Genomic DNA, 24010 nt, shown 5'->3' with positions numbered 1-24010 from the left:
TATCAGTGGTTCTGTTAATCCTGCTGCTCGTGGACGCCATGCGATGAGAATTACGCATTTACCTACAAGTCACAAGCCAGAAATTACAATGCAAGTGAACTAGGGTGAAAATTGAGGGTCACGATACTGGTTTACATATCCGAGTGCTTTTCCTGGCCAAGTAATTATAGATTGAAAACTATACTGAAAGCAACACTATGGATCACCCCAGAGTTAGCAGCACCCAGTCCTGCATAAATGCGCACCTGTCGTAGATCACTGACAGCCTTTGCTTCCAGCGAGGCCTTCTGGGACAGCTCTTGGCAGCGCTGCTCCAGGTCTTGGGTGTGCGCAGCTGTGGCTGCTGCCTTCTGGGCCTCCCTGCGTAGCTGCTCGTTCTCACGCTCCAGGGTGGACACACGTGAGGACAGCTCATCCAGTGATTGATCCTTGGCCTGCCATATTGATAAAGTAATCTGTACAGGTGATCACTTCTCACATGGCTGTGGCTCTTGATGTTACAGCAGTTTTCACATCAGTTCAGAAATCGTTGAATCATAGCACTCAACTAGCTTGTAGATGGTGCACCTTGGACCATGGCAGTTTTAATTTAGCTCAGATGCTTGCGAGCATCGTTCGAGCACCTACTTCTGGTACTTATCGGGAAACGCAGGTTATACGAAACTTCCAAGTTGGCACTGCGGTACGAAGTTAAGGATGGTCACGAACCTGAAGTGATGACCGAAGCCGACTTGCTTCGCGATCCAAGGACCGGCGCTCCTGTTCAACCCGGTGAAGCCACGTTTCCAGGTCTGCGCCTTCCAATTCAATGCTGTGCATCCGCTGTAACTGGCTCTTGAGCGACTCCAACGTTGACTGCAGCTTCGCGTTCTCTGCTTCTGCCGCCTGCAGCATGAGCACCGCGTTACGAACAGGACTGAAAAACCCTCACAAGTCATGTAAGGTTCGCTGACAATGACTTCACATTTCTGTAGTAGGAAAGTGCCCGCTTACTATGCAAATGCTGCAAATTTCATTGCTGTAAAGGCTATTGCTGTCTTACCTGAAGCTCCGTCCTACACGAAGACAGCCTGTTCTGAGATGCATCAAGGGCCTTCTGCAGTCTTTGCGCTTCCAAATTTGATGCCAGGGCAGCCTTTTCCAGTTCTTCCATTTTTGCACACTCACTCTGAAACAAGCGGCAAATATTAAACCTCGCATAGTGAAAAAGGGTGCAACGTTAGGCTAATTGATTTGTTTTACACCTGCGTCAAACGGCTACTTATGATTACGACCGAGCTTAATCCAAATCAAATTTCTGGGCCACAATTAGCTCCTTTCCACAGCTTCTGCGGAAAGGAGTCAATAGTGACAAAAATTCTTGATCGCGATCAAAAGTGTCCCGTGTGACACCAGTATTACGACTAGCGGCAGTGCCCAACTAATCGTGCACTTAGGAACTGTGGTGCCAGTTAAGTTGATATGCTGCTGGCATAAAATAGATGACTTTGCTCGGTGAAGCTGTTTATGGCCCATCACAGTTGAGTTACATAAACTCAACCTTCACAGGACATTAAAGGTTGCTTCAAGTAATCGAAAATTAACACGTGCGTTCGAACAAGCATGGATGCGCTTTAGAAGCCTTGAACATAGCTAAACTGACAAAAAATAAACCGTGTCAGATCTTTACTGACACCACTACACGTTGTCAGAAGGCCACATCGAAAGGACAGGAAATTCACCTTGCTGATTTCAAGCTGACGCTGTAATTCTATCTTTTCCGATTCCAAGCCTGCTATTCGATGACGATCGGCTTCTTGCTGCTGTTCTTTTGTTGCGTTTTCTTGTTCGAGTTGTTCGAGTCGCTCGTTGGCCATTGCACACTGAAAAAAAAGGACATTAACCTACCAGGCCTGATATGATAAGATGCGAGTGGATAAGAGTAGATTATATCTGAGTAAGGTGAAAGCAAGCCATGAAAGTCAGAAATAAAATTAGAGCACAAAAGAAATTATGAGATAAGATTACAGCAAGTCCAGTTGTAATTCACCAAGTGGCCAACACAAAACTGCATTGAGGTGTATTAAGAAGTTGCACAACTTAATGCAATGTAATGAGTTTTATGTGCAAAAGCTAGAAACAAATATGGAAATATTCTTTGCAAGCACAAAACTTGAAGATTGTCACTGGAGTGGCTACTGCTTCTTCTATAACTTTTATCTAATTTGTATGGCATCTTTTGCTAGCAGGTGTTCCCTTACCTGTGTCTGTAGTTCATTCTTCGTTGGACTCTCTTCCATCTACACAAGTACACATGCAAAAAGAAAAAAAAAAGAATACTGAGTAAGGAAAAATGCGACCTGATTATACAGCCTAAATGTCACCACACCAAGTTGATGCAAGGCAAGGGAAGTAATTTTGGTTATTGCAAACCCAGAATTGCAAGACATTATTACACCAAGCGTCGTCCTGCTTTCTTTGCTCAGACGCAGCTACAGTAACAGACCAATTTTTCTGACTCGTATCCACACAGGGTGGCAACACTTGCTCGGCAACAGAGTTGAAAAAAATGGCACGTTTTTCTAATGTACAGACAACGTCGTAAATATACGGCATCGACGATTCGGGACTTGTTTGCGGTGCCATATATTTTTACACCTTTGACCCTCAAAGGATCATAAAGCGATTTTTACTTAATCCACAGCCAAAGTGAAGACTTTCGATCGTGTGCAATATCAAGATTTGCGCTGAAGCCATGCAGGTCAGAATTTTAATGATGGCAACCACACCTGCTTTTTTAGAGTATTGCACTGCCGGCTCTTTCAGGAAATCGGACTGGTGATAACGTGTGCACATGCCTAGCTGGCAGGTGCCTTCGTCTTATCATAAACGACGTGCCAATGTGCAGCACAGCACTAAATGTCAATTGGATTGTGTGCCCTAAAGGCACAATGGCAAAAAATCTGAAGCGCTGTCGCCAAGCTCCGAAATGAATTTGTGGACTGTTGGTGAGGTGTACTCGGGCATCTTACGAAGACCTCGCTTTGACATATCTGCAACAGCATGCATTGAACTGTGCACCAGAGAATCTGAAACGGATTATTAACGAAGAAATTTGATATTGTCATGCTTTTTAATGCAAGACTGAGTAAAAAGTGTGTTAACAAACAACCTTCCCAGTTGCTAATAAAATGAAATGCTTTTTTTTTTCCGGGCTGCTTGATTGACAAACTTTCAGTCCCCCTTCTAAGTCTGAAAATCAGTGGGTTGCTGTACCTGTATCTGTCGCCTTGCTTAAAAAAAATTTTCAACCCTTCGGTACATAGACATTACAATAACATGAAGAATACAATAAAAATGGGTATAAACATGAAAGTTATCATTTTCATGAGCAAAAAACACACAACACAGGGCACCTGGATGATATACTGAAGGCCTTAACCATAGTGCACCCGACAATGACCCGACACACACACATACACTGTGCGTGTGTATTCTGTGTCGCTATGCCTGAAGCCTTCAGTGTGTCATTCGGACATGCCCGATGAGCCACCTTAGTCAACCTGGATGACGTCAAGCATATACAGTAGCCCAGTTATGACTGCTGAGCCAAAGGCAGGTCGCAAGAAAATTGCTTCCTCATATAAACTCCAAAACAAAGGAAGAACAGACCTGTGCTTTCATCTCGTCAAGAAGGACTTGCAGGCGCCTGTTTTCCAGCTCAAAATGCAATACCCTGGTCTCAGAATCTGTGTTCAACTGCTCCAGCAGGCTGTTCTCTGTGCCTGCACAAAACAGAGAGCTTCTAAGTGCAAAGGAATTTTTTCACATTGCTGGTCAGGTTCAGACTGCTCCACAGATATAGAATAACATAATTTTGTGGTTCAGATCGAAAACCACTCAGCTGTAAGCGATGAAATGTTTCATAGTGGCCCTCACTAGCTTTTATCGTAAATACGGCACACCCCTACCGCAATGGAAGCAACCGACTGCCATTATGGTGAGGCATGCATTGTTCGCGAAACACAGTAGTTCACTACAACTTCGAATTGAAACATTGAAGTAGATCTTTACAGTGCTAATGACAATGCCTAAAGTATATTCAAGGCACTGCTTAGGCTGCCTTGAAAAGGAAAATTCAAACACATTCTGCCTCGCCATGTGTCAATCCTGCGTTGTTTAATTATATAAACTCAGAACAACTTCCTCAGGGAACCACGCATACCAGCCTCAAAGAAGACACCACAAGACTCACATGAATTCACTTGACTTTTTACTTCTACTGGAGAATAATGATATCTTCAATATGTCCCACGCTACTAATGAATGAGGCTTCGGCTTCTAAGTGGCTGCAGCCGTATGGTTAAAAAGACATATTTCGCTAAAATATTTTGCCCCAGCAGCCTGCGTCAGTCCTCCAAACATACATCATGTCTGCTTCTCAAGCAAAGAGCACTAATGCTTGCAATTGCACCAGCAATTGCTCAAGTAAGTTGAACATGCAGCACGGAAAGGGAATAAATATTGGTGCATTCCTTTCCATGTGCTACAAACAGCTGTAAGCCTCAATCAGCTTTACTTCAAGTTACCGCCACTTAAAGGGCCCCTGAAACGGTTCGGACAAATTTTGTAGATGCATAGGGTACAGCTAAACTTAATCATTTGCGCCATAATTTGTGTGAAACATCTCATATTAAGAGAGCTACCGATCATTACAAGTTACCCTCCTCCATAGTCATGCATTTTCTCCTCAACTCGTTCACCGAGTGATCGGGGCTAAGCTCCGCCTTCACTGGCTCTGTGTCATGATGGCACATCGTGTCGTCGACTTTCGGTTCTCTAGGAGCGGGTGCGCGAAGCCTCTCCAAACTCTCCACCAGCTCTTGGCAGTCGACCCTAAGCGAGAGCTATCAAAGCAGCTTGCGTTGCAAGCATTCTGTTGCGGCACCGAACATATCTGGTATTCCGGTACCACAAACTACCTGGGCGTTTCGACATAACGGTGGAGGCATAAACTCAAGCTGATAAAGGAACTTTAGCGTAGACATACGTGAGCTGCCTTATCAGTCTCCATGGTCCAGCCACCCGTTGGAGCAGAGCTTAACCAGCCAAACAAAGAGCCAATATTGCTCTAACCAAGTGTAAAACATTTTAAACATTTACAAAAGCAATGTGTTAATGATTACACTCCTGCAAAATATTTACGCCAGCAGCAAGGAAGAATGCACTTTGTTACTGCTACTGTGTATAGTTGAGCTCTGTGCCACCAGGTGGCTGCACCGTGCAGACCAGTCACATTTGTCTTCAGCTCATCTCATGAGACGACACGGTCAAGCGGCCAGGCCCTGTCCCCTTGTGCTTGCATTGACCCTAATACCGGACTCACGAAACACTATTGCGTTAGTAATCTTCTGGTGTAAAGTGACAGCCGCAAACACGCAAATCCTGGCGCTGATCGGATAGCGGCAGTCTGATGTGCTGCAGCCAGTCCGCTCGTTTGCTGCCTTGCAGAAGGACATGATGTCGCAGCTTGACATATTGCCAGTCGCTATGTTTGCAGTCCACAACGCAACAAAGTCGAATCATAGTGCTCGTGAAAAGACTGATACCTACTTTGACCGTGGAACTCTCGTCAAAATTGAGCACACTGTAACACAAGCTGACAATGCCTGCTGTGTGCCGGAAGTGCTTAAGTGCAGTGAGAAATTGTTCTTGTACATTCTCTTTCTGTTACTTTCTTTTTATAGAAAAAAATTAACTAGCATTCCAACTATTACGAGCATCATTTGTTCACCATAAAGGTGGAAAAATTATAGATGACGCGCCCTGGGCAGCCAATCGGATAGCTTGCCCACATGACGTCAATTGGGTGATTTATGTTATATGGGTAGGGGTGGCTGAAAATTCCGCCGAGCAGTGTGCTGCGATCGGCAGCGATGTACATTTTTAAAACCTTATAATAAATTACACACTTTACGCGGAACACTAAGATGCATCAATTAACTATCAGACGGACCTACTCTAACGACTCAGTACGTTTGTAGAAAATCGTCAAAATCGTTTCAGGGTCCCTTTAAAATTAACCGGTGAAGAACAGCCTAATTTTGAGAAGCAGTTAAAGATGCAAGTGGTGCTGCCATAATATAAACTGCAGCGTTAGTTAAGTTTGTTAGCAAAGTGTAGATCTACTCATGAAAAACACGCAATGGGCTGGTCTGAGCGCCTTCAAATGGCATATATTGTCATCTAGGAAATAAGCTCCTTGAATACATTTTTGCGAACGAAGGTGTTGTAAAATATATATCTGGAGAGCCGTCATAAGTATACAAGCATAGGGAACGAGAGTGAGCAAACGAAAACACTGCAGAAGGCGCCCGCGCACCGCCCAAACGGCAGCAGACGACAGATGCGAGTCCGTGCCCTGACGTCACGTGAGCGGCGCTCGCAGTCGTTCTCAAAGCTAATAGCTGAGCATCCACTGAAACTTCACTCACGTGGGGATGTGGCCTGTGCTCGCAGCCTCTGCAGCTCCCCTTGGAGTTGCACATTCTCGTCCAGGGTGGCCTGGTGCTCAAGCCGCAGCTGTGCATTTTGCTCCAGCAGCTTCTGCACCTGGCTCCGGTCCAGATCACGCTCCTGCCACAGGGCACATCATTCCTTCACTGCCTGGCGCATCATTGTCATCATCCACACCCCGACAAGTACTTCTATAAATTTCGCAATACCATGCCATGCGAGCAAACAACTTACAGGTACCTAATGTCACAGAGGCATTTGTGTTGATTCCTGTGGTGCTGTGTGGTAGTAAGTCATGGACAATGCAGAAATACAAGATAAAAGATTGTGTTCAACTTTCGTGCTTGTGTAGAGAGCATGGCTAAATGAATCAACTATTCATACCTAAATGAGATAAAACATTATTAATAGCAAGAGTCACAAGTAAACACCTTAGTGAGCTGAAGGAAGTCATGACCTATGGTCCCACTGGAGGTCAACTATCCAAGGTGCCACCAGAAGTCAAACACGATTTGGTGGAAGCTAACAATAAGCTAGAGCCTCATGTTTATGCCACTAGCTCCAGACCTTTTAATTCCATTAGACACTATAATGACTACAAAGGTTTCAAAACAAAGCTAATTTACACAAGTAATTTTGTAATGTATGTACTCACTCATACTCACACTTGTCAGCACTCACTCACATTCCTACTTATGCTCACCAACACTCACTTGCATGCATATTTGTTTCTATTCATACTTACCAACACCTACTCGTGCGCATACTCGCGTCAACTCCTACTCACCAGCGTCCACTTAAACACGCCACAACAGCCACTTACGTTGTACTCACATCCGCTCATGCTCACTGCCACTAAATTTCGTTCGTACTCACAGTAACCTGCTTCACTCACCCCTGTTGGTACAGTTGATCCCACATACGTATATCAAACTCGAATATAGTGGACTATTGTCTATATCAAACAGTTGCAAAATCCCCTTGAAAATCTTGTGCAAAAGTATACCGATGTACCATGCGTATATTGATCTCCCATTCACCACCACATTTGATATATTGAACACTACGGCCGCTGCAAGTGCGCTTCTAATGAATACACAATCACTTCTCGCATCATCGTAAATATTTAATGCCAACAAATTTGATACGGCACTATTTTGGCACATACTGTGAAGCAAGATATTGAATCTGAAAGGCAGTACATGCCATGGAGAAAAAATGAGCAGGAAAAATGAACACATGCCATGGAGGAACTCAGCACAATCAGTTTAGCTCGCTGCGCATATGGGTCAGCGGCTCATGCAAACTGCGGCCGTTCGTTATGAGCAAGAACAGATTGACACTTTGCTTCAACAATGTGACAAGCCTTCCTGTCCAATGCACGTTCCACAAGAAAGCACGGATGACACTCGATCTTTTCGCTGAGTGGCACCGGGCACGGGGTGCCAAATCGGAGATGTTGCAGCGCCAGGTTTGCTTTCTTGTAGACAATTAAAGCTTTCGCCAAATGGCATTTCAGTATTCCGCGAGCGCACAAAACGAATCCGACCCCAACCTCCATTTGGACTGATCATTACATTAGTTTGAATTTTAAAAAACCACCGCAAGCCACGTCTGCACTTCGCAGAAAGACCCGTTGCGGCAGCAGCACACAAAGCTCATCACTGCGCAATTCATGCGTCCATGCTGAATGCATTTCATTCATGCTCACGCAGTTACACGTCAGTGGGAATGAACTTGGATGTTTTTAAAAGCTGACTGCCACTTTCAAAACTAACAGTGTGTGTGTAGTGTCAGCAGTCACTGACACAGGGGCCAGAGGGGAAGGGTCAAGAATGAAGGGACATACAGGCCGCGAGGCATTGAAGTGCCGAACAGTGCACACGAAGCGGCGCACATGGAGTTTTTTGAACGATCGAGAAGCAACGACAACTGGTTCCAAGAGAAACTATGTTCCAAAACCCAACACAACAGTCCGCCTGGCTCGTTGCCCATGTATGATGATCTGCCGTTTAAATGCCGCATATTGTAACGGACACGCGGCCGGGAGTGTTCATACACAATTCGCAGTACAAGTGCACTGATGGCGGCATGGCACGTATCCATACAGGCTAGTTTGCTTCCGCGGTGTGTCCATTTCTACCTTTTCTGGAACAATAACATGTAACAAGCACTTCGACGTGCACGAGGCCCACTGTGATCTTGCATCCGGGTAACATGGGCTTTTGGGGTTAGCGTTGCGACAACCATTCCACAGCATGAGCGACTTGAAACGTTCATAAGCATAAAATAGGCCAACTTTTGTGCCATCGGCACAGCCTTGGAGAAGCAAATCAGTAAGTTCCTGCTTTTCACAATCTCGGGAAACTGTCCGAGACGTGTGGAGATTTCGAATAAGCTTAAGTTAGTCATATTTTATATTTCGAATTATCAATATGTCGAACTATTTCATGATCCCATTCCAGTTCAATGTATCCGAGATTGACTGTACTCGCGTCCACTTAAACTCATCAGCAGTCACTCCCGTTCATACTTGCATCAGTTCACACCATTTGTCGCTCGCTAATGCTAACCCTTGTCTCACACTTGTGAAATGGGTCTGGAGTGTATATTGGACAGTGTACTCATGAGTGAGTATGCCAACCTATAAGTGCTTCCAAAACACACAATTGCTAGCACATACAGCAGGCGAGAGCAGAACAGTATAGTAATAAAGATCTATCCTGAAACACCTTGTATATCCCACTGTGGCTAAAATTATCGTCTGTAAGCAGCTGTAAACAGAATTCGCGACTGGCAAGGCCACATTCCAGACAACCACCAGTGACATCTGTGGTCACACATGGTAGTTACGTGAAACCACGCTTTCCGAACAAACTAGCGATCAAGCAGACAAACAAGGGAGAGCAAATTGACTGCTCGTACCAAGGTGCATTCGCTGAGACGAGCACGAGCCTTCAGCAGCTGAGCTTCCAGCTGTACAGCGTGCTCCACACGGCGCCGACTGCCTTCCAGTTGTTCCTCCAGCATGGCCTTCGTTTCACCCAGGATGCGCTTGTCCTCACGCAGTTCCTGAGTGCACCCACAGATTCTTGATCACACCACCATGACACAGCTTAGCGAATAGTCAGCTATATACAAACTCATTGTGCATGCAAAAACCTTCTCTCTCCCCCTCCCCCCATAAGAAAATGGCCCCTTCCACTCACCTCCACTCTACTCCGAAAGAAGTCGAGTTCGCTCATCTTATCTTTGTACCTCTGTATTTCACTTTCAAGCCTATCCAGCTTCAGCACCTGTAGGGGACACAAGCTTCACTCTACAGCTGTTCCACTTCCCACAAACATTCCTGTAGTCAAAACTGTCCCACAAAAATACAGACCTTTTCCTTGAGAATGTCAATCTCATCCCTGTAGGCCTTGGCTGTTCTTGCATCTTGCACAAGTTCCAAGTTCTGGAACATTAAAAAAAATATTCATCCACAATTAGTGCAGTTCTCAAGAAACTGAAGCTCAAGAGTAGAAAGACAAAAGCAGTCTGCATGCAGGCCCCCGTTTTTACCACGAAGCAAGGCAGCCAAGCATCCTTGCTGACCACGGTTATCAAATAATACGGGTGTCACACAGTGCATTTTCAATAATGATCAAGCCCGATTTGGATCAAATTTCTTAACTGAAATTACCTCTCTTCCACAGCTTACGCAAATGAGCCAACTGCGATAGAGAAATTTTATCCCGGTTGGGCTCGATCCCAATCACAAATGCACCAAGTGACACCCGTATTAGGTTGAGCCGAAACAGCGTGGTAACACTTAGCACACACCACAGACGGCCGCTTGCGACTTCAGAAGTAATGTTAGTCTAAATGCCACAGGTAGCTTGTCCAGGAAAAACACGGCGAATGCGGGAGATGGAAATTCAAGACGATGAGCAAAACGTGAACAAGGTGAATGCAGGAGCCAACGTTTCGACAAGTGGACTTGTCTTCTTCAGGGCGACGTACGCTTTCCTCACCACAGTATATATAGGTGGGGTTCTTCTAAAGGGGAGAGGGTGTGAGGCGGGAGGGTGCACCGCCTCACACCCTCTCCCCTTTAGAAGAACCCCACCTATATATACTGTGGTGAGGAAAGCGTACGTCGCCTTGAAGAAGACAAGTCCACTTCACGAAACAGTGGCTCCTGCACTCACCTTGTTCACGTTTTGCTCACAGGTAGCTTGGGCACACAAGGGTTCTAAACTGAGCTGGTAGTTTTGTGTTTAACATGACAAACTGTGCAGACAGGTGAACAAACAGGAAAGGGTGCATCTGCCCTGTTTGTTCACTTGTGCCATTGTCTGTGCTGTTCACCATGTTGAGCTTGAGAACTTCACAACCTCCATGAATTTCAAACACCCACAAGCACACATGTATACTACACAAGTCCCCTGAACTCCTTTACACATGACCGCAGCATTAACAAAGAGGGAGAAAAAACATGACTGGTTACCTCTTGTCGCAACCTTGCAATCGCCTCCTTCAGCTGACTGAGCTCCTCTTTTTGTTCGGACAGTACTTCAAGCTTTTCCTCTCTGCAGTACAATACGAATTACAGCTCAAAGCATGTGCCAGGTAAAGACCACCAATGAACACTGTACAACTCTCACAGAAGACCAGGACAAAACATGATTCAGCGAGGCCTTGCAAATGTTTGGCTGCCGCTTTTCCTCTATTAACCAGAAAGCACGCGAGTATTTGCCAGGAAATGATGTTTCGACCACAGCAAAAGAAAACAAAACAAGGAAAAGGAATAAAACGCAGACAGAACACCGGTCATATGTAATGTGGCCCGCATATGCCCCAAACACAGTGAGGCAACAAATAGTGTAAAGATGATGCAGAGTAATTTTACAATAATTGCTTCCATGAGAACTAATAAATTAGTTGTTACCACTCTGCATACAGGGTTACAATACCAAGTTATCCACAAGCCAGTATTTCTGCAAGTTGAAAGCAAGCTGACTGGCCAGCAGCCAGCTGCCAACGGGAAAAAGCATTACAATGGTCAAGCCAGTTTGTTTGTGGCTATAAAAAAACTAGCCTTACTGAGAAAAACATTTATTGACAAATCACATTTATTTTCACAAATCCTAGCAATCTCAACACGCCACAAATTCATCACAAGTCATGAGGTTTCAAGGGAATGAAGACAGCCAATGCGTAATACATTGACGTTTGATCGTCATATAAACTCAGGCATATATCATAGCACAGAAGAAAGAGATCGTGCAAAAAAAAAAAAATGTAGTGTAGTGAATAGCTTTTCCAGCTGCTGGAAAAGACAGTACATTGTTTCCTCACTTCTTTTGGCTAAATCTGTTTTTTTTCAGTGCCCAGTTTTTCTAACACACTTGACCCCTTCCATGCCACGTTAACTGATTATCCCGAATTCTGATCAAAAATGGTCAAATATTCTCACTGAGAATCTTTCACAAGAAACAATGTTGGCAATATTTTAGGCGCTCATTTCTACAAAATGTCAACCATTTATTGCAAACAGTGCTTAACACTGCTATCCAAGAAAATAATAAAAGAAAGCTTAAGCATATCATTGATAAGAAAATCCAAACTGCCAGAAAATGAATATTATCGACAAGCTGAGCTCGTCCTCGGCTGTTCTAACTAGAAACACATGGACAGGCCCAACTTGTCCATGGCAGGGAAGGAATTAAAGCACTAATGGTACTAATGGTACTAATGGTACACGCTAATGGCGTATACCAACATAAAGTATGGAGTAAACATCAATGGTACATTCAGCTGAATATCTAAGTGCTATGAGGTCAAAAAGTAAGAGGGTCGTAAACTCACAGCTCCTGTTGACAGCGGCGAAGCTTCGCCTTGGTGTCGGCTAGTTCCACGCCTAGCCTTGAGTCAGCCGCCTGGGGTGACGCAGCATCAGAGCCGCCCCATACCTGATCGCCCGCACCATCGACACTGCCACTCGACTCCTGTTCCAAGGTCAGGTTCACAAGGCGCTGGAATGTCAGACAACACGACGTGAGCTGTATGTTTGTGCAAGTTAATGGGAATGGGCAGCAATGCAGAAGACACGCAAAGCACAAATTACCCACGTTGGTGTTGTGCATGCGGCCTTCATCTCACACCTTCGATTTGCTGCAACTACTGTAATTAGGACACAGCCAACGAACTTTACTGCTACAGTGGCTACGAACTACCAATGATTTGTGCCGTCATTGATGAAAGCCTGATGAGTCAGATACTCAGAGGCATTGTGGGTTGTGATGAAATATGATTGTACAATTCAACTTCTCAATAAAGCATCATCATCATCATCTTAAATTATGCCGCTAACATAAAATGTGCATGAGGGCATGCTTATGAAGCACAAATGATCAAAAATCCACTAAATAATTTTGTGGGCACTAATTAATCTGGCATGCTGACATACAAATGGTGTGTGTGTGTGTTTTTGTGTGTGTTATACAGCAGATGGAGGAAAGAAAAACACTTTTATCATGTGTAGTGCACATAAACAATAAAGGACGCAAACTACAACACATATTAAGTCAAATATCAAGAATCGAAAAGCTCAATGGTTTTAGTGGTAACAATTCAGGTGGCAGTTTGTTCCATTCTTTTATTGTTTAAGGGCAAAAGTATTAAAAATATATTTGTTCTTGTAACAGACGGGACAACAGACAGTGTGGCGATACTATTTGGTTCCACATTTGTGTAACCACGACAAACTCTCTGCTCATTTACTTGCCAGCAAAGAGGAAATGGAGTTGCCAAACCTTGTGCCATTCTTTCAAAGTTTCAATGCTAAGCTATTTCATGATAGCTGTTCATGATAGCAATCCTTCAGTACTTGGAGAAAATTAAACGCAGCAGTAGAAATAATCACAGAAAACTGCAATTTTCTGTATTTCAACTCGTAATGTATAACCACATAAACAGTACCCCAAAGAAGACACAGTGAGCATTTCAGTGCCCATTACCATATTCAAAACCAGCAAAGACTTCACACAGCATAATGGAGAAGGCAAAACGAGCAGTCAAAGCAGTCAACACACTCGCCCCACTGCTCACACAAACCTGCGCTGCGCTGTCTCGTTGTCGAGAGAGAGTGGCTACGTGACGGACTAGAGTGGCATACATGCGCGGCCGGTCAGCTTCGGGCAGGGTCTCCAGTCGGCCCCAGTCCCTCGTCCAGACTGAATCTGGATTGTCGGTGATGGAGGCGATTGCTTCGGCCAGGGAGGCCTGGGTGGCCAAGTCGAGCCTTCGAATGGCTTCAATGAAGCGTCCTTTACGGCCGCACTGTACCGCACAGCCCAGCATCAGCAGGAGCAGACGACTCAGCTCCTGCTCACTGGTTTCTGTAAAAGACAATTCCACTTGCATTACACCTCACTTCCTTTTGCTTTCACTTGAGATGCACTCCACTGCCACAATTGCATACAGGTACAGCACACTCCCACTGTAATATTGTTCTTTGCACAAGATGCCTAATGAATTTTCTTACATTGTTGCAAGATTTAGTTTCAGCCATACTGCACAATGACAAGATACTGAAAGAATGAAAGACATCTCAAATCTTAAACTTGGGAACCACCAATTGCACTTGCTGCTATGGCCACTACCGTGTTTTTTGTCTGCGCACACAAGTTCGAATAATAATAATAATAATAATGACGATGATGATAATGATGATGATGATGGTGGTGATGATGAGCTGTTCATGGCCTACCTTTTGCCCAGTGAAGGTGTGCAATATGGGCCTTGGCAAACAGTAAACTTCAGTTGGAAAAATTGCAAATCGCCAATATGAAGTGTATAAAGTTTTACATATAAAGTGAAATAAGCCTCCATGAACTGCACATTGTGAAAGCAACATAAAATGTGGTGTATGCACTAATGGCATGTTTGACTGGCTCCTACCACACTCTTCGGACCGAAACAATGCGAACCTGCTCAAGATCAGGGCCGGAGAAAGCCTGCCCAAGCGAAATGTACAGCTGCTCGCCAGAGCAACTGAAACTGGGAAATGGAAATGCATCACTGCAGCTTCTGCTGTAAACTAACAGGGTAGACACGCAAGGCCCATGCGTAACTCCCACCTCAGACACCGTCGCAACAGAAACTGCAGCAGACATGTGACCGAAATTCTGTGGGGTATTGGTCACATTACCAGGATGAAACTTGGTTTGGATGAAACTTGGGAGTGCTCCAAGCTGGAGCATAGCACTTTAATTTAACCAAACAAATGTGCTCCAAGCATTCAGTTGGTACTAGAACGTAGAGCACATTGCAAGAGTGTCATAGGGTGCTATGAAATGACTAGTCACATGTACCGCGTGTAAGGGTTTAAATTGTGCCCATGACTTAAGCTCCCACACACTTTTTGTTTTCTTGCTGCGCAGCAGTCGTGGAAGTTCACCTCTAAAAATATTCAGCTTATCTAACTTTCTGAAAGACCAATCTTCTTTGGTAGTAGTCTTCATCTGTACCTTATATCAAAAAAAAAAAAGTGGTTAACATTGGCTTTTCTTCAGTACTTCCTGGTGCAAAAATAAAAGATCAGCAAATGCCTAAAACATGACTCATTGATAAAAAAAATTTTTGTGCTGTGTTAAAATCTTGTTCACATGTTCTAGGAGGTAACGATACTGAGTAACATCTCAGCTGTCACTTACCATCAAAGGTTGCTTTGGCAATGCTGACCACATTAGGCAGGTGCATAACTAGCACTTGTTCAAGGACCTCCTGCACCAATAAACAGGGTTATAAGGTTAGGCGAGCAATTGTTGCACAAACAAGATATCTGTTGAATTAACAGTACTTGTAAATTTTTTTATGCATGCAATATTGAGGTAAAGATAGAAAGTACTGATGCATTAGCACAACTGCTCAACGTGAACACTTCACCTATCCTACAATTTTAAACGATTCACAACTCATTGATGCACAACCTGTTATGAAATATTGGTAAAAGGATGACAGAAGCTTGATGATTATATCATAAAGCAGCAGCATGCAACATGCAAAGTAACATCAGAAACCCACAGTGCTATAACAAAATGCGGAGCTAGCCTTGTCCATTGCTGGCGTCTGCAATTTTCAGATTTTCGTGACAAACTTTAATGCATACAAACATTTGTAGTAAGCATACTATTCAGTTCAATAATCTCGGAAAAATGTAGGTAGCACTGGCTTTTGCTTCACTTAAAAAGAAAGTATGTGTGCTAATTTAATGCTCTTCGTGACATACCTTTTTGATTAGAAGCACTTCAAGTGCTTCCATAACTACCATAACTACCATGACTACCATAACTACTACCATGAGCCATAACTACCATGACGCAGGGTGGCACAAATGAACTTGTGTCTTTGTAGTGTTTTTAGTTTGAATTATTCTGCGTAGAAGCGAATACTTTTTCTGAGATTCACAATTTTGGCAGCACGACTGGCAATGATGATGAGACAGCAAGTTATTTCATATGAGCACACAAGAGTATTTCATTTCGCTGTCACAAGGATATGGCAATCTAATCTTTTGCAATGTGCGACATGCAGAACTACACTAAAACTTTCATCGCTAGTGCTTGAGCTTGGGGCTGAAAAGCATTTTGATGAGGGTCGAACAAAATGCTTTCCTGTCGCACTAAAACACTCTGGTATTGGCTGCAGTGGGAACGAAACAGAGGGAAGTTTTATACTTTTCTTTAACTTACGGCACCTACATTGCATCCTAGCTTTGTGTCCGTGCTTTCTCCAAGAAAAGTGAAGTCTTACCTCGTAGAACACCTTGATGTTGTGCAGCAACATGTTGAGATTTCGTAGTCGAGCAGTCATGTCAGTAGCTGGATTTATTACACCGGAGTACATGGGATGGGCGTCACTGCAATGTGCAAGATGCAAAGACAAAAAGAAAAATTGCGTCAATTGGTTCTTTTCCTCAAGTCCTCTGCTCAACAAACATTGAGCCTTTTTCGGCTATTTTTCCACTAAGCACAGCAAGAACAAAAGAACAACAGTGAGCCGCTTACATCTGCAGCCAGACGGTGTGCAGAAAGACGCCATCACAGAGCTGCTTGAAGTCCAATGGCTTTCCGTCATCATCGTAAAATGTTTTGACCTGCAACACAGAAAAGAACAGCCAGCTTGTAATGCTTGCACTGTCTATAGGCTGCCTTCCACAGTTATGATGAAGCCACCTGATTATATAAGGTGGCTTCAATACTCTCCTTGTTGTGAGCTGACCTGCAAGGCCATGAAAACATGTTGGCCTCTTAAACACTTTCCAGTAAATCAAACGAAACTGTGTAGTTCCAAAGTTATTGAATTACCAAATGCCTTGGTTCTTCAGAAAGACTTTGTAACACATCTGCCCTTCAAACCTTGACTGCAAAACCTTCAGGGCAACAGCTTTGATAACAAGCTTCCAGTATAACTGATACGCCCCCCTCCACCCACAATACCATATCACCAAAATTTTATGCACCAGTGGTAGTATTCAGATTTCTACTTCTCCAGATGCTCCCTGAAATGTGCACTCTGACTCATTGAAGCAACAGGAACACGTTACCTGGTTCAATTGTGAAGGCAAGCATTCATGCAAAGCCATAAACAAGAGAACAGCGGTGAAGCTTACATTGGTCTCAGATGTCATTGGATGCCACACTTCTGCATGAATTTTTGTGTGCAATAAAATGTGACAATGCAAAGTAGATCTGCTGTAGTTGCGTAGGAGCTGCAGCTGTAAAGATGATTGTAGAACTCCTTTCTTTTTTTTCATTTTTGCACATATGCAACAGGTGTATGTAAATCTCAGTTAAAAGATGTTTGTTTGGGAAGTGTTTGATTCCTAACCTTAAGGCATAACAAACACTTATACAGCTTGTCAGCGGGAGAGGAATAACACTCATCACAGCTGACTTGGCCCAGTGCTTTATTCTTGTACAAAGCAGCAAGTTACATGAACATGAATGTGTACTTGCTGTAGTGTCACATAGCTCTATTAAATTGCACAAGTGGATTATTCAAAGGAGAGTATTTAAGCAGAGTGAGCATAGCAATGTCCTCCATAATTAAGCTATGAGTAACAGTGGAACGAGAATTTCATAGTTTTTGTATGCAGCAGGTCTTTGCCCATGGTCTCCTTCATAATACTGTTACACACCTCCCACTTTATCATAGCATACCAAATAGCATCAATGAAAGACTGCTTACTGGCATGAAAAGTGTCTGGAGTAAGAAAGTCTGGCTCAAAAGCAAGGGAATAAATTTTTGCGCTCTGTTGTCACTACAGAGCTATAAACTCAATGCATTTCCACTTTTATGAAAAGAACATCAAATTGACAAGTCCACAAACAAAATTGAGAACAATAAATTTCTCAGCTTCAATGAAGTGCTTAGTAAAGCCGACTGTATATACAAGCACAGGAACTAAAGCAAGGCCAAGATATGCAGTAATAATTAGGATGTGTTAAAGGTTGTCAGGATTTGGTCTTGTTAATTCAGCAATACTATTGCAGCTATTGCTGTGTAACGCCCTTGCCACTGGACGGCATAGCTTTACATATGTACTGTTGCAGACTCTGCAACAGTACATATATGATGCAGACTCTGCAAAAAAAAGTTCTAGTTCCGCTAAGTTCATGCAGTCTTTAATTGAATGAAAGAGTGCATTGGTTGCTCTCAGTTCAGACTGCAGCTCTGAATTTGAGACTATGTTCCCAGGCTTTGCAAAAATTTCACCTTTTTGTAGATTCTAGCACTATAATTTTTTTACACCAATATTATGTTACAAGGAGAAGTAATCAAGAGCGATCAAAAAATGAATTTCCATGGAGCTAATGCTTCAACAAGGGAATTGGCTTCGTCGAGGCACTGAAAAAGACATGCCCCCTTGTTGAAACATTGACTCTAGTGAAATCCTCAGCAGACTTGTTCCTGGGCAAGTTGTTATGGTTTTCTATGCATTCGTTTTAACGCTATGGTACAAAAAGCAGACACAACACAGATAACACAACACATGCATGCACAAACACACACAGATGGTTGTGTGTGTCATGCTCTCTCAGAGGTGTCTGCCTTTCAGGCCATTAAACAGAATGCATAGAAAATTCAGCGGCATCCCTTGTTTGGTCCAGTACAGCATCTTCAACGGCACTAGCTATGGCCACCTCCAACACACTTAAAATAACAAGACTGTCTTCCCACCTTACAGAGCTAATTGGCAGTGAAGTGCTTTAGCAGTCATTCGTAAAAATTTCTCATTTCATCTCTTTGCTGTCATTACGTTCAATAAGTTGTTAGCACAATTTGGTATGTAAACTGAACAGCTGTATGGCAAGTTGGTTCATTATACTTAATAAATCAAACATTAAAAAAATATATATATATGTATAGTTGAAGAAGCGAAGGTGCACACTTACGAAAATTGCATCTTCAATGTTTTTAACGTTTCGGCTGTGGCACGGCCGAAACGTTGTATATATATAAAGAAGAGAAGAGAAAGTGCACGATGTGCCAATGCTGTCATCTGTATTAAGCATCGCATTTTCTTTTCTTCTCTATTTCTTTCTTCTGCTCCTTTTAACACTTAAATCTTGCAAGTCGCTCTGACCATGTGCTCTCGCACAACCACATGCTGCAGTCACAAGAAAGAATGAGAAGAAACTTTTAAAACCCAGCAATAGCTAATTTCATTGAGCATCACACTTATCTTCTTGGCACAAAAGATTATTTTACCCTTGAAAATTTGAAGCAATTTTTACCCAATTACATTGTTGGATACATGTGTCTCAAAGTTTTATCATCACAAGGCTGGTCTGACACCTTCCACCCAAACCCATTCTGTTGAGACGATGAGACATTCAATTTTTTTTTCTTATTGTGCCACAATTTTTTTTTTCATTATGGATATATTCTTTTTCTCGTAGCCTGCTCTCTTCGACACTCACGATTTAGACACCTTGGGTAAATCTTTTCATTATGGATATTCTTTTTCTGGCAACAATCTCTCTTCGATGCTCTCATAGAAATGTTTGCTCAGCCATAGATAAATTTTTATTAGCTTCAAAACAATTTTCTTGATACATTGTTCATATGTTATTTTTCAGTCCTTCAATTTTCCAACATTTCCGCTGTCTTTAGTGATAGCTAAACGAATTTTCTAATGCCATATCTGACTTTTGGCCAATCCCCCAATGTAGTGGTTATTACGCCATCAAGAAGGGAAGACCAAACAAAACCGCGAGTGGTTCAGCCAAGCGTAAACTTAACCCAGGCGTAATCCACCGCCTAGCAAGTGACCCTTTCGCTAACTCATCGGTCGGAGAATCGCGTTGCCTTGAATAAAAGGAAGGCGGCGGCCCTGTAGCTTGGAAAATCGCGTACCCAACTTGGGTGCCGAGGCGTGTGAAACGGCGCAAGCAGCATCCGCTCGCATAAGCCAAGAACACTGTCTAAAAACCACATCCGACCAGCTACTATATTTCTTTTTCACAGCATTAAAAGGCAGTCCAAACGCACGTCTGCTGCATAAGGAACAATCAGTAAAATCCATCAGCGAAAGGATAGCGCAGATCGCACCGCGGAGGACGAAGGCGGCGAGATGATGATCAACTGGAACTGAAAGTTGTAAACGAAAGGAGTGCAGCGACCGTGCTCGACAAAGGCATAAAAGCCTGCAAAATCCGAAAAGCACCATGTGACCATGTGCTTGTCGCACACCTACGGCAAAGGTGCCTTCAAGAAAGAAAAGAATAAATAAAAACCACGCCTGAAAGAAGCCATTGTCTTAATTGTCGCACCACGTCGGTAACTCGGAACCAGCTCCTTGTGCAACTACACCGACCAGAAACAGAGCTCCGCATACATAATCCCGCCCGGAGAAGTCGATGCTGCGCTCGTTTCAGTTTCTGCTCACAACTCGCACGCGTAGCTCAAAGGAGAAATAATGGGTATACAACAACATAAACAAACCCTGCACCTGACGCTAAACTTGACAGCCCGTTGTGACAGGAGCAACTTGCTCTAGTTTTTAATCGCGGCCACAGACGTGGAAGAACTTGGTACGCCAAAGAAGGCATTTGTTCCGACCTCAGGAGCACGTAAGGTCTCGATTTCGATCCCATGCGATGTTTTTTTTATGTACTTTCTTTTCGCGAATTCGAGCACCCCCCCCCCCCCGAGATCGCGATCGTGAGACGGCACCACGCAAAACTAGATCACTCACCCACGCAGCTAGAGGGGACTGGAGGAATAGTTCTTCGCCATTAGCCATCCTGAACTTGCGGTACTTTTCCACCTTTCAGGCTCAGATCGATGGCAAGTAAACGCCAATTTCGTCCCTTTTTGCTGAAACCGTACTGCCATCGTCCATGTTGGCTGAGGAACCGACAACTAGCGCCAGAGAGCGGCGTCCGCAGAACGATAGTTTGGGGAGAGGAGGATCACGCCGAAGTCGTACGGATTGTACGGCTACGGTAGCTACGGTATACGGACGTACTACGGAGAAACTCCTCAGTCTTACGATAAAGTTTTTATGATGATGATGAGATGCAGAGTGGAGCGACGTTTTTTGAGTAGAGTTCGTAGTGGTAGCGAAAAAGAAATGACGTATGCTCTGTGGTTGTCTTGGTTCTTTACCGTGTCATTTTTGCGCTGCCACTGTTAGGGTAGTTCATATGGTTGAAGGTTTATACGCTTGTTATTTCATACTTTCTACGGGCGTAACCTGCCAGGTCAAAACGGTCATAGCAAACGTGACGCCTGGTCAGTTTCTAATCGCAGCTTTTAAATTCTGACTGCGGCCGTGGAAGCTCGCGTGTGCTGACGCTAACCGGTCCTTTCATTCGGTTGACCCGCTAATAAACCCGTTATGTATATGCAGCCTATCGTTCGCCTACGAACAGCCGCAAGCCAATTTTTTTCCCCCGTTGTACACGAAAACTGTGAAAGAACTCTGGCAATGATGAATACGTGGGCCGATCATCATATATCTGTGGGTGCCCAAGTTATGGCGATGCATGCAGCTGTAGAGGCTGCTGCAGCCAGCGACCGCAGACAATGGAAGCCCACCTCCACCCTCGGGAGCTGAGGTTTCAAAAGCCACAGCGCAAATAAAGATAAGTGCGCTGATAAGGTTCGTCCCGATCGCAGGACAAGAAACGAAAGCTGCGGCTTTCCGCACTGGTTGCGCGCTTCCAAGGACGCGCCTCCTTCTGCGGTAGTATACGTGTGTGAGAGGGAAAACGAGCCGCGGCGGCGGCGGCCGACGACGATCGTCAGCTCCCGTGTGGTGACCGACTCCCCGGCCGCAAAAGAGGTCGTTGACGCCGCGCCGGGACTTCGCTGACCAGCCTGCTGAAGCGACTTGGAATGAGCCACTGAGTGATCAAGCAGTCATCATGAACCGATTCGCGCGCCTAGACGTGGCAAGCAGACGACTTCTGCGATGGCACGTTCTCAGGCTGCAGCGAATGAACTACACGGGGGGCTTCTCCAAAGATCGTACGTAGAACACCTGCAACACTGTGTATATCCGGCCGCCACGCGCGTTTATGGACGCGTGCGCAACAGGTGTCACATATGTGCCGACATGATGTGCAAACCGCGCGGATTCGCGAAGCTCTGACGAGCGCTTCAAAATTAATGACCGATCGTGCGACCTTCCCGCCGGCGAGAGGCACGCGGCGCGCTTCGTTTGTGGGCGGCATTATATGTTGCGCCTCTTTCTATAATACACCTGTTGTGAGAAGCACAGGTGAAAAACATGTAGTTCACGGATAGAGACCACAAGAGAATGAGCAAATTTATGACAACTTTTTCGCAGAGTGCTCCGAGTAGCGTGTACTTGTAGCATTGTAGCTCCAAGTTAACTGACACACGCACGCGCACGCACACACACGCACGCACGCACGCACGCTCACACACACACACACACACACACACACACACACACACACACACACACACACACACACACACACTACTGTCATTCCCAACACGTATTGCAGTTGCTTTTGCCAATGCAATGCATTATTAATTTCTAAGCTCAAAGTTGTACCTGGGAAACATTGGTTAATTTGCATAATTTGCATAATTAGCTTTCATTCTCCCTATTTAAAAAAAATATTTTTATGATAAACCTGCTGCATGCATGGTGCAATATATAGCATGCTTATACTCCAAGCTTTGACAGTCTCACATTTTCAAGGACATTACACTTCTATAACCCATTATATGGCAACTAACTCAGTTCAGTTACGCACATTCACGGTTTAAAGCAAATGTCGCCATACTCGCTAGCTTGCTACAAAGCTTAAAAGTGCTACGCAGCTGTCGTTGCTCACTTCAGCCTCATTATGTACTCCATCCAACTTTCCAGTTGTAGATACAGCTGCTAAAGAGGATCAGAGGATCTGTGCACTCATCAATGCATACAGAAGGCATGGCCATAAAATCGCAAGCATCAACCCCATTGACACAAGACCTTCAACACAGTAAGAGCACCTAGCGTTAGCATTTGAAATGTGTTTATGCTAACTGCGTACATTATGTCTGTCCTAGGTATGTCAAGGATCTCGAACTGCAAACACACAACCTCACTCCTACGGAAACTGTATCCGGGCAAAAAGTTGAGAGTATTGTGGAAAACATGAGAGCAGCTTACTGTGGTCCACTTGGCATGGAGTTCATGCACATGGTATGTGGATATTTAATTGCAAGTGAAAGTTGCAAATGAAATGAGCTATGAATGTATGTTCTTCATTTGTTAACCATTATCCCTTGCTTAGGACGAAGAGAGAAGAACATGGCTTGCAGATCGCTATGAGAGTCTCGTTAGTCAAGGAAGACCGCCTATTGAAAGGCGAAAAAAAATGGCAGAGATCTTGCTAAAGTCACAGGTAATGTGCCATTCATGTTATTTCCTTTCGTTTCATGTCATTACCTTAAAGACACTCTAGAAAGGGGGCATTCCATAAGGGGCATAATATGCAGAGAATAGAGATACACAGATATTTCCATAATGCAGTACATTGAAATTCCTTTTCAACCTTTCAGGTCTTCGATAATTACTTGGCAGCAAAGTTTTCGACTGTGAAAAGGTACGGTGGAGAAGGTGCCGAAAGCATGATGGCTTTCTTCTACGAACTGTTTTGCCAAGCACCAAAAAGTGAGCACCACTTAATTAGTTCAATCTTGCAATTAATTTTGTTGAGAAAGGTCACAGCATGGGCATACATTGTGGTGTTCAACATTTGCAGCTGGAGTAACAGACATCGTTGTGGGCATGCCTCACAGGGGTCGGCTTAACTTACTCACAGGACTCCTGCAGTTCCCACCAGTCCAAGTGTTTCAGAAGGTATGAAGTGTCCAGATGCGAAAAGCTATTTCTCATTCCATTTGCTATCGCTCAATACATTTAGTTAAAGCATAAACCCCATGCAAATGATCTTGCATGCGACTGCGACAAACGATGTGATGGAGATGGCTGTTG

General features: G+C 44.1%; 2 protein-coding genes across 8 annotated transcripts in view; one reads left to right on the top strand and one right to left on the bottom strand.

Annotated features, from left to right (window-relative positions):
* The window catches only part of LOC135897550 (girdin-like), a 57554-nt gene extending 35960 nt beyond the window's left edge, over positions 1–21594 (bottom strand). For all 4 annotated transcript variants that reach the window (XM_065426203.1, XM_065426204.1, XM_065426205.1 and 1 more), the window contains exons 1-17: positions 20744–21594; positions 16548–16636; positions 16294–16399; positions 15195–15264; positions 13594–13877; positions 12346–12512; positions 10985–11066; positions 9878–9949; positions 9705–9791; positions 9421–9567; positions 6474–6615; positions 3652–3764; positions 2241–2279; positions 1722–1862; positions 1043–1168; positions 709–885; positions 246–434 (exon numbers count right to left, since the gene is read on the bottom strand). In XM_065426203.1, the coding sequence (XP_065282275.1) occupies positions 246–434; positions 709–885; positions 1043–1168; positions 1722–1862; positions 2241–2279; positions 3652–3764; positions 6474–6615; positions 9421–9567; positions 9705–9791; positions 9878–9949; positions 10985–11066; positions 12346–12512; positions 13594–13877; positions 15195–15264; positions 16294–16399; positions 16548–16636; positions 20744–20791 (2079 nt within the window). In that variant the 5' untranslated portion in view covers positions 20792–21594. The remainder of the gene's footprint in view (positions 1–245; positions 435–708; positions 886–1042; positions 1169–1721; positions 1863–2240; positions 2280–3651; positions 3765–6473; positions 6616–9420; positions 9568–9704; positions 9792–9877; positions 9950–10984; positions 11067–12345; positions 12513–13593; positions 13878–15194; positions 15265–16293; positions 16400–16547; positions 16637–20743) is intronic.
* The window catches only part of LOC135897552 (2-oxoadipate dehydrogenase complex component E1), an 85352-nt gene that overhangs the window by 37132 nt on the left and 24210 nt on the right, over positions 1–24010 (top strand). For 3 of the 4 annotated variants that reach the window (XM_065426209.2, XM_065426208.1, XM_070521758.1), the window contains 5 exons: positions 22898–23012; positions 23080–23215; positions 23307–23417; positions 23575–23686; positions 23778–23875. In XM_065426209.2, the coding sequence (XP_065282281.1) occupies positions 23168–23215; positions 23307–23417; positions 23575–23686; positions 23778–23875 (369 nt within the window). In that variant the 5' untranslated portion in view covers positions 22898–23012; positions 23080–23167. Of the gene's footprint in view, positions 1–21779; positions 22021–22897; positions 23013–23079; positions 23216–23306; positions 23418–23574; positions 23687–23777; positions 23876–24010 lie in introns of those variants that run through there. The other variant, XM_065426207.1, reaches the window with a different exon arrangement.

Source organism: Dermacentor albipictus, chromosome 7 (assembly GCF_038994185.2).
Source record: "Dermacentor albipictus isolate Rhodes 1998 colony chromosome 7, USDA_Dalb.pri_finalv2, whole genome shotgun sequence".
In the NCBI taxonomy this organism is placed as follows: Eukaryota; Metazoa; Arthropoda; class Arachnida; order Ixodida; family Ixodidae; genus Dermacentor; species Dermacentor albipictus.
Note: the sequence above shows the minus strand (reverse complement) of the source record. Positions and strands in the feature narration are given on the sequence as shown.